General features: G+C 39.6%; 1 protein-coding gene across 2 annotated transcripts in view; it reads left to right on the top strand.

Moving 5' to 3' along the window:
- The window catches only part of LOC111323176 (beclin 1-associated autophagy-related key regulator), a 9,828-nt gene extending 110 nt beyond the window's left edge, over positions 1-9,718 (top strand). The window contains exons 1-12 of one of the 2 annotated variants that reach the window (XM_088763241.1): positions 1-136; positions 284-346; positions 451-493; positions 1,383-1,464; positions 2,433-2,542; positions 4,476-4,638; positions 6,742-6,927; positions 7,099-7,131; positions 7,807-7,936; positions 8,038-8,128; positions 8,620-8,699; positions 9,230-9,718. The exon at positions 1-136 is cut by the window's left edge and continues 110 nt beyond it. In XM_088763241.1, coding sequence (XP_088619367.1) covers positions 1-136; positions 284-346; positions 451-493; positions 1,383-1,464; positions 2,433-2,542; positions 4,476-4,638; positions 6,742-6,927; positions 7,099-7,131; positions 7,807-7,936; positions 8,038-8,128; positions 8,620-8,699; positions 9,230-9,527 — 1,415 coding nt within the window. In that variant the 3' untranslated portion in view covers positions 9,528-9,718. Of the gene's footprint in view, positions 137-283; positions 347-450; positions 494-1,382; positions 1,465-2,432; positions 2,543-4,475; positions 4,639-6,709; positions 6,928-7,098; positions 7,132-7,806; positions 7,937-8,037; positions 8,129-8,619; positions 8,700-9,229 lie in introns of both variants that reach the window. The other variant, XM_088763242.1, reaches the window with a different exon arrangement.
- Positions 9,719-10,955: the final 1,237 nt, after the last annotated feature.

Here is a 10,955-nt window from a genome sequence, read left to right as displayed (position 1 = left end):
GAACCGACTCAAAGCCCATGATTACTCCGTTAACTCAGACCTGTCCGCTATGTGGTATCAAGAAAAAGCGTTTTACGTGTACTTCATGCGTCCAGAGTGGAGACTTTCGTCATTCTAATGAAAGATGCCTTGAGAGGTAATCGTCGTTTTATCATTTCATAATTGAACTGGAATTTACGCGTTTTCGTGCAACTAGTTAAAAATTTCATTGCATATCAAAGATGAAAACTTTCTTGTTACCAGTTATCCTTAGGAATTAACATTTTAACTTTTTCACCCCCAGGTATGCAGAGAAATTTAGGAAATTCGAGATTTTAAAGAGGTTAAAAAATGAATATGAGAAACGGTAAGAGAAATTTGTGTCATATGAAAATAAACGGTCATGATTCCACTAAAGTTTTTAATTTACTGTTGCATTAGGGTCACTTTATGATTTCACTGTTCTTTTAGAGCGCTAGATGTAATAAGAAAACAAGAAAATACGGAGAAATTGGTACGTATACGTGTGTATTGAATTAATCTGCACAATAGCACAAATGTACTTGTTGTTTAAACTGAATTTCATGATTGTAAACATGCTTGATTTCTTTTCCTTCTTTGTGGGTGTCCATAGTCCTTAAGCATAGGGAAATTTGAATCAAACTAGTTTTTAATCGTTTTAACCTGAAATACTGATTAAAGGATTCCTTGAGGTATTAAAACAACAGATTACACTGAATGTTACTTTGGTGGAGAAAAGGTTACAGGGGGTGTGAGACAGGGCAAGTGCTAAAACTGTGGAAATGTCTCAAGCCAGTTGGAGGGGTACATAAGACAGAAAAGTAAAGGAGAACTTCAAGGTCTTCCAAAGGAATTGTGGACTGAATAATTCTCTGGCTATTCTGAGAATTCTGTTACAGAATCCTTGGGTCACAGCCATTTTATGCCACATGGCATGACGTCAGCCATTCTATGAGGTTTTAATATGGAAAGAAAATTCAATCACTCACTTGATTTTGATTTATCAGATGTGGAGAACTCTCTCTATTCATTTGCTCCCACACTTTAATGAAAACCCTTTAAAATTCTCTCATCACCATTCTTCCATTTTCAGTAATAAAATTTACTTTGATGTAATAAATTGTTAGTTTTACTCTACTTGCCAAGTGAATGTGATCAAGTACATACTGTATGAGTTTATAATGTTCCTATGGAAAAAGAAAGTTGAAAATCTGGAAAAGATAAACTGGCTCCGATAATCATCTAATGAATGAAAATGTAGTCAGAGAATATTTTCAAGTGATTTTAACTGATGCATACTCACTGTAAATGTTTACTGTTCTAGACAAGTCAAATTGTATCTAGACATTTTGATTTTGAGAGTCAGATGATTATAATTACAGAATTACGAACTTATCAGCTGCAGACAGAAGGTTCTACTTTTGAAGCTGGTGGTAAAGGAAGCAACACTTGATACAGAATCAGGTGAGTTGATTTTCTAAAATAATATGAAATGATTAACATGTAACTTCTCTTAATAACATTGATACTTTATCCAGGAGCCAGGTAATGAGAACACTCAAATTTATCAAGTCAAAGTTGTTGCTTTGATCAAACATCAAATTCTCCTAACTAGTTTACAAGGAAATGTGTAGCAGCAAGAGGGGTAGTCTCCTCTCGCAGCTGTTCTTTGTCTTAAGATCCCTGTGTCTCCCTTGGGATCCCCGTGTCTCTCTTAGGATCCCTGTGTCTCTCTTGGGATCCCTGTGCCTCTCTTGGGATCCCTGTGTCTCTCTTGGGATCCCTGTGTCTCTCTTGGAATCCCTGTGTCTCTCTTGGGATCCCTGTGTCTCTCTTGGGATCCCTGTGTCTCTCTTGGGATCCCTGTGTCTCCCTACCCACAAATGTTTGTGGGGAGGGAGACACAGGGATCCCAAGACAAAGAACGGCTGCAAGAGGAGACTACAAGAGGGGAGAATTAACAAGTAGATCTTAGGAACTTTATGGTCTACCTTTTTGGATTCAAAGATGTGAGATTTTATCCTTAGCACCAGAAGTTTTATGGAGAACTTGATCATATCTGGGGACATTCAGGGATTTTCTGAAAAAGGAAAAAAAACCTGGGATAAGGTTCTCGATAGAATGAAGAAGTTTGAACCACAGTAAGCCATCTATTTTTCCATTGATCTGTTCCAACTTTGCAATAGTTTTTGATTTAAGTAAACATTACTTGCATAATAAACTTTATAATTTACCAGTAGTTGATTAAAATTACTAAATTATAAATGTGTTCACTCAAAAGGGTTTTTTGTCCAAAATATGATATTGAGCCTTGAATTTCCCTTTTTGAGGCAAAAATTGTGAAATGCTGTTTCATATATTCAAAAACATGTCAATCACAATTTACCCTATTCAAAGCAAATTAACAACAAATTTTGGCTTCTTATCCACAGCAAGCCAAACTCTGAAGGAGCTGAGAGAGTGGAATGACAAAACACAGATGAGACAAATGGAACATTCAGAACAGCTGCGAAGGAAGGCAAAGCAGTTACTACAGTTTCAGGTGAATGTAGAAAAGTGTTTGTGGAAAGTGGTCTTTCAATAACATCCTGGAGGCAAACTTTAGGACATTTTTGCAAGAGGAAATGTCTTCCATTTTTAACATTAAATTAATCTGGGTAAAACCTGTATTTTTGAGAAGTAGAGTGGTATTACGTGCCAGGTCAGAATCCCAGAAAAGATCTTTAACAGGTTCTTTAATAGAAATCACTTGTCATTTCTTTTCTCTCCCCGTCCCCTCCTCCCAGAGTCTACTCTAGCTCTAAATCCAACATGGCTGCCAGATAATGATCAGGGGCTTGTAAAGCAACATTTTCCTGATAAAGGCTGAAAGTTTCTAAAGAAACTGTGGTGCTGTGTTGGTGGGGGTAACAAAGTAATTTGATTATATCAACTAAGTTGAAATTGTAAATTGGCCACCATAACAAGTTAAAAAGCCGATGTTTCGACGAAGGGCTAACGCTCGAAATGTCAGCTTTTAACTTGTTACAGTGGCCAATTTACAATTTCAACTTTACGTATATGAGAACGATCCTTCGCAGTAAAGCACTATTTGAGCAATAGTGAAAATCAGACCTGAAAAAAATTTCAGGCCTGTACGGGATTCGAACCACTGACCTCTGCGATACTAGTGCAGCGCTCTACCAATTGAGCTAACAAGCCAACTGGGAGCAGGCCATCAAATTAATTCGATATAAACCCGTAGATGATAAATCAAACAACAACAAACATATGAAACATATGTGTGAACTGCGGTTATGAGACGTATATGAGAACGATCCTTCGCAGTAAAGCACTATTTGAGCAATAGTGAAAATCAGACCTGAAAAAAATTTCAGGCCTGTACGGGATTCGAACCACTGACCTCTGCGATACTAGTGCAGCGCTCTACCAATTGAGCTAACAAGGCTTGTTAGCTCAATTGGTAGAGCGCTGCACTAGTATCGCAGAGGTCAGTGGTTCGAATCCCGTACAGGCCTGAAATTTTTTTCAGATCTGATTTTCACTATTGCTCAAATAGTGCTTTACTGCGAAGGATCGTTCTCATATACGTCTCATAACCGCAGTTCACACATATGTTTCATATGTTTGTTGTTGTTTGATTTATCATCTACGGGTTTATATCGAATTAATTTGATGGCCTGCTCCCAGTTGGCTTGTTAGCTCAATTGGTAGAGCGCTGCACTAGTATCGCAGAGGTCAGTGGTTTGAATCCCGTACAGGCCTGAAATTTTTTTCAGGTCTGATTTTCACTATTGCTCAAATAGTGCTTTACTGCGAAGGATCGTTCTCATATACGTCTCATAACCGCAGTTCACACATATGTTTCATATGTTTGTTGTTGTTTGAATTTCAACTTTGTTGATATGTAACTAAATTACCTTTGCCTGATAAGATGCCTGCATGGCAGGCTATGATGATAATAACAGTGTGGTATAAAAGCATCTATTACATTTAAAAATTATTCACCGAAGGCGAGGTGAATTGTCGAATTATCCCTGAGACGAAGTTGAGGGAATTATTCGACGATATTGACTGAACCTGAGGCAAATGATTGTTTTAGTATAATTTCAGAGCTGAACAACAGAGAAATTTCTAAAATCATAACATTTTAGTAACATTTATTAACATTTTATTTTAACATTTTATATAAACCACATGGAGTGGTTTATATAGCGTCATATAAGGAACTGCTTGATCAATCAGATTGCTGGAAACTCTTTGCTCAGCTCTGAAATTATACTAATACTTTATATAAAATTATTTGTTTTTGGCTTTGCTTTCTTGACTTGTCGTGGAAATTCTAGGTTTGTGACATGTTAGCAGTTTGAGATTTCATATTCTGATCCAGCTGATTTTAAAGCATACTTGTCTGGCTATTGGTTCTGTATAATCCTTTTGAGATTAATCTCTCTTGTCATTTGAACCCTTAACAGACTGGTCTAGGAAAAATGAAACAAGAACTGGAGTGTATCACAGAGAAGTTATGTGAAGCTCGTAGAGTCAGTATTTCACAAATACAGAAATACTTGTTTGCCATACAGGTTAATCCTGTTTTGCAAGAGTTGGATGTGCCTCCCCCTAGGGATACTGAAGAAGGTATATGCCAGTGATCAGATAAAAATATTTAGTAATAATGTGGTGGTTTGAGTCGTGGTTTAGTTTAACCCATTAAAGTGACTTGCATCTAAATTCTCCCAACAGCAACACTGCTGAATCTAACATTAAGGTTAGGAGAATAATGGAAGTGATCACCAATTAAAGAAGCACATGATTATTAAACAGATTCTCCTTCACGTTGCCATAGGAGATGTAAAAAGAACAGTATGGAGAACACATGTGTGCCCCCCCCTTTAGCTCAATTGGTTAGAGCGCCGGATTGTGTTGTGCGGTAGGTTGAGGGTTGATGACCCGGCCGGACCAATACTCATTGGGAGAATTTTCTACCTTTCTATAATATCAAGAAATGGATAGATATTCTAGTCTTCTCGGATAAGGACGAATAAACCGTTGGCCTCATCTCCTGCAGGGTTAGGGGTAGGAGATGTTAATTTCCCACGCACGAGATTACTGTGTGGTGGATGTCCTCCCTTGGGGTGGGATGGGTGGGTGGTGTTGTAAGAATGGCCCTGAAAAGCCCTATGGGGGAGTGGTCAATTAACGTAGGTATATATGTATGTAGAAGGGTTAAACTTGATATCCGTAAAACAGTGCTCGATACATATAGTAGAGCGAGTATAACCTGTGATAAGCAGAAGAAAATCAATCAACTACACTTCATCCCTACAGACCCGTATGTATGTACGTATGTATGCATGCATGCATGTATGTATGCACGCACGCACACATGCATGTATGTATAACAGATGGGTGTACAGGGTTTCTCCTATTCATTCCAGTTAAGTTCATTTCAAATTAGATTACCACTTATCGCTTAAAGATACCATTTGTTGCCATGTCTGTTAGTTCTGGTCATTGGTTGATCATTGGAAAACTCGGTAGGATTTTTCTTCCAGGTTCTTGAAATTTTGACCTTATTTTAGACCAAAGCCCTTCATTTTTCTCCCTCATTTTCAAACCTGGCTACTTGAAGTTTAACTTGGTTAATTTTTCATATACAGGCAGAGAAAAATGATCCTCACAGGTTTACAACTGCAACGAAAGAAATTGGAGAAAAGAAGCTCGAAGAAATAGCATTCGAATCCATTCCCCTCAGCCGTGGAAGCGTGGAATTATTATCAGGCTTATTTTTTGTAACTCCTTTCATAGCGTTTCACCTGCGTGGATCATTTGTTTGCTTGTATATCATCTGCAGGTCAGAAAGTGATTTATTTCATGTCATCATGATCTTCGCAAAGACATCTGTGGGAGATGGATCTCTAGTACAATTCTGAGGAATCGAACAGAACTTCGGGAACACGCTCCCATGCTCTACTACTGAGCCACAGAGACTCTTTGGTGCGCGAAGTCCATTACGAAGAACATATCACATATCACATATCACATATATCACATGCGTCCTGCGTATTACTAGAATTGCAATTTCGATAGCATCATGTTCGATTCCCCATTGGGACTCAGAATTTTCTCTTCGTCCCAGGCTCGTGACGAGACGAAAAACAACAACAACAACAACAATTTAACATTTATATAGCGCAAACTACTATATAGATAATCAGTCGCGCTTTACAATCAGTTAAGGTGAGATCGGACGTCAGAATTCATCAGGCGCAATATGCAGCAACTTCAGTCCATGTATTGATCTCACCTTCCCTCCCCAATTCACCCTAGATTGGACACTACACAAAGATAGACCACAACACCGGGCACTACGTGCCCTACTCTTTTCGAAGAGTGTGTGGGTTCTTTTACGTCTCACAATTTTTATCACATATAAGAGCTTGCGAGACGGGACTTCCATTTATCGTCCCTATCCGAGAAGACTAGAAAGTCTAACCATTTGCAGATATTATTACAAAGGCAGCACTTTCTTCTCAGTTATTTAAAGACCCTGAGTGTTGGTCAGGCCGGAGTCGAACTCTCGACCTCCCGCACAATAGTCCAGCGCTATGCCAATTGAGCTAACCGGGAGGCGGTTAGCTCAATTGGTCAAAACAAATTTCTCTATTTCTATTACCGAGCGCAAAACTTAACCATTTTTCTAATTTTAGTTACAAAACATTACAAGTCTTTCCCTTTTAGATATCCAGTGTGACATTGAGAGCGAAAATAATGACGGAAACCGCGAGTCGGAGCTGGCCGAGGCCACCCGTACATCTTACATTGAAGGACGTTGGGTGTCCGAGGAGGAGGATGTGCGAATGGTGTACTCAATAAATGGTGCATGTTTACCAGGGAATGGGGACTACTCGTCATATTACGAATGGGGTATGTACAGTACAGCCGTCAAACGTCGGGCATGCGCGAGGGGATCAGCTCTCTCCGCTGCGCGCCAGTTTCCCGCGCAAAACATAAGAAAGAAAATCCTTGTCTTGCAAAATAGGCGAAAGAAAATTAAAATGTTTATATATGGACTCTAAATTTTTTTTCTTGTCCCAGTCAAGGCACGCAGGAATGGCTCCAGAGAACTCGGTAAGTCCTTTGTCAGTTGTAATTGTTCGTTTACATCCAGTCGCAATAAAAGATAACTACTTCAGTGATCAAGGACCTCACGCAAATAAGGCGACCGAAAGCTGAAACCCAAAATAGAACAGAAACGTAATTTAAAGCAAAACATATGGAATGTGCTTGTTTGTTCGTTCAAGTAGAGTTATACTCGATTTTGTAAACGAAATAAAAATTTGGGTTTAGGGTTTTGCAAATAAACGTATCGGTTTAGATCGAAGTTCGATTAAGAAAGTCAAAGGAAAAAAAAGAAGTCTGGTGCGAGCTTGACTTGTTTGGTCAATGCCTTAATCACTTAATAATCATAAATCCGCTCTCAGTATGGTTTGCGGGCATGCCTGCGCTAATTTGGTACCAGACCCTTGGCAGACGGTTATGCCACAGCGATTATAATGTGGGCCTGCTCGCAAGCTTGATGGTATAACTTACTTGCCTGCTCAAGATCGGAAGGGGTCCTTGGATCTCCATGGTATCTGTATAACCTGTTATGTGCCTGTTGCTCATACTCTCTGGACGACAATACTCCATTTGCTGGCTGACAAAGAAACGGAATTTAGGAGTGGGGCGTAGCTCTCCCGCTTTTATTCTTTAAAACCCGTGTCGATTGGAGAGGATCCTCATCGTCGTTGATTTCTCTTTCAGCTTCCGATGAAGAAATCTCTCTTAAAACGCCAGCTTTTAGGATGACCGCTGCTCTTACACACGCCTGTCAAATGCTGAAACTCATGGCGTTCTATTTGGACGTGATTCTACCAAAAAGAATAAGCTACAGGTATTGTTAACACATTCTCGATATCTTTAAAACCCGTCACGTAGCTTTTTATAGAACAGCGTCAATAAATTTATAAATTCATATGTTGCCTTACCTTGTAGTGAATTTTGTCAGCGTGAATTAAGTAAAAAGGACTTTAAAAGCGCTGTGGATCGATTGAACACAAACGTGCTTCACTTGTGTTTCACGCAGGTAAGAGCAAAGCCAAGCATCATTTCAGTTGCCAATATTTGAGTGAGGAATGAATAATTTTTGCCTCAAGATACTTTCCTGAACAGAAAATAATGTGGTGAATGTCACCGTTGAATGTGGCTTACGTGAATTGCCTTTCCCTTTTATAAGCGCTGATGCTTTTTTTTTTTTTTTTTTTTACATGGCGAGGGTTTTTTTATTAGTTAAAAAAGTCACTAAATTTATGTCGTTCCTTAATAGATACCAATTTTTACTTTTCTTCTTTTGGATTTTTAAGGTCATTTTACCTTTTTGTGATTAGAATCACATGTATGCAGCAGTTTTTAAATGTTGCTGGGACCATGGTGTGGATGAAAATAACTTAAAAATCATTTCCATCCATCCCTTTGGATGAGTGTTAGTTTGTAACACGAGCATCTCAGATGAATGGAGTGCTTATTTTCTTTCTTTCAATTTTTTTTTTGTTTTGGTTTTATACGGTACAATTTTAGCACGTGGAACCTTCCCTTCTTCATCCGAGGAGAACTTTACACAATCTGTATACTTGCTTGAACTCGCTTCACCTAGGGCGGTAAGTTTTCTACTATCTTAACGATGATATACATGCCAAAAATTTGAAAGGATTTGGGGTTAATTAAATGGAGGTATTACAAAGTAGTCTTGTGATTTCTCCAGCTCATTTATTACAAATTGAAATTAAAGTCATTTGAAGATTCAAAATTATGATCTTTACCGAAGTGAAACACTTGCTTCCCTCACACCTCCTTCCCCTTCCCCCATCCCCCCTCCACCATCCCCATCTCCCATCCCCCCTTCCCCTCCCCATCCCCCTTCCCCTCCCCATCCCCCCTTCCCCTCCCCATCCCCCCTTCCCCTCCCCATCCCCCCTTCCCCTCCCCATCCCCCCTTCCCCTCCCCATCCCCCCTTCCCATCCCCCTTCCCCTCCCCCCTCCCCCATCCCCCTCCCCTCATCCCCCCGCCCTTAACACATTAAAAGAAAGAAAAAGCGAAAATAGACCAAAAGGTAAGCCGAGTTATTTTTGCTCCGGTTAGCGTTGTTGTAAAAAGCATGAATGACAGAGGTGCAATTCATGTCATAGGGGAGGCCCGTTTGAGTGTCATCCCGAGTTGATACCAATTAGCAGCGAAAAGGACGACTCTGATTCCAGTGATCAAAACTACTCAGCTTCGGAAGACGCGAACAGTGAATCAGATGCCGAGTGGGAAAACCTGCCCGCCAACTTGGTCCACACGACAGACTCATCCACTCACCAAGGGACTATGTCGCAGTCCAAGTCGTCAGAAGGTAGCCAGAAAACGGACGAGCCCGCGACAGCCGCGAGCCTGGTCAGTTCAGCAGCTGCGTCTGTGGCTGCGCTTTGGCCGTGGAAAAAATGACATTGGTTTTATGCTTGTTTTAATTCTTTGTTTCTTTTAGAAGATTTGACTCAGGTCTATAAGTAATTCAGGGAAAAATATGATTTGTTGGGGTTCTACTAACTGGAAATTCAGTAGATTTTGTATTGGGAATTGCTTTCTGCTATACTTTCAACCAAGTTGGTGAAATAAATACCCTTTCTTTCTCGAAACCGCAGATGTTTACTGTTAGGATGTAAATACTTTCTTTTATTTGTTTCGCATGATAAATTTTTAAATGATGATAATGCAGTTGCCACCATTTGCCAATATGCTTTTTTTATTCCTTCAAGCGGTTACCTTTCTATTCCTCCTTCAAGGTTACCTCGTTGCTTTGCTCATGGCAAACTGTGTACCTGTTTTTAACAGATATGATGTCTGTGTAAACTTATTGCTGCGTACTTTTCAGTCTATCGTTCATATATGGGAATGATGGCTGCCTTTAAGTATGTGCAATGTACAATCTAACAAATGGATTCCAAAATACATTGCTGTGGGTGTTTGATAGATCACAGATGACACGATATTTTTCGCTAAATTTTGACGCCGTCTGTGAACTTCTTTACTGGGGAACTTAAGCAGTCAGAACGGCAGCACCATAGAAAACGTCGATTAAAAAATTTATTTCTGCTTTTAATTAGAATTTCGAAACTGGCTGCATGTGTTTACTTACCATCTCTTACGGCGCCACACCTCAACTTCAGCATAACGTATATTAGCAGCGTTGAGTTCCAAATGGAAATTACACTAATTTGCCGTTGCGGTGTCCGTTCGCAGACGACGCAAATTTTGGTGATTTCAGGTTGTTGTTTTGCAAAAGACGGCTAAGAAATGTATAAAGTTTTAAAACGCACATGCTGGCTATTGTTCTGCCCATTAGATCTTTTGTCTTACCTCGTCCTCGTTGCGGTCGCCGTCTTGGTTTGCTTAAGGTCCCCCCTGTCCAGAATCACGGCGACATGGAATCTATCTAGTTGGTGGTGGTGCTCAACTAGAATCTCGGAGGCCTGGGTTCGAATCTCGTCGAGGCCCAAATTGATTTCAGGCTTCATTTCTGTAATTTCTTTAATTGCAGCACACCTGCAACGATAACTTCTTTAAATGCGAGGAAAATATTAAAAAAAGGGAAAAATATACAAAATTTCAAGTACTTTTGCTTTCATTTCTGTTCATAACCATTATGCCTAGTTGTCGTTTTCTTGACTCAATAATTGTGCTACACTGAGACTCTTAAGATATGTGTATAGTATCTGAGGCTAGATTAAACTTAAAACCTACTCAGAAGATCGATTCAGGCTAAGAAGCAAACTGGAACCTTCGCTGCTCATAGGTAATTTGTGCTGTTCGATATAATTAGCAATTGGTGCGAATGTCGAGTTGGATAGGGGGGTAAATTTCCATTGGTTATAA

Source organism: Stylophora pistillata, chromosome 6, assembly GCF_964205215.1.
Source record: "Stylophora pistillata chromosome 6, jaStyPist1.2, whole genome shotgun sequence".
NCBI lineage: Eukaryota > Metazoa > Cnidaria > Anthozoa > Scleractinia > Pocilloporidae > Stylophora > Stylophora pistillata.
The sequence above is the reverse complement of the archived record's forward strand: the minus strand, read 5'-3'. Positions and strand labels throughout refer to the sequence as shown.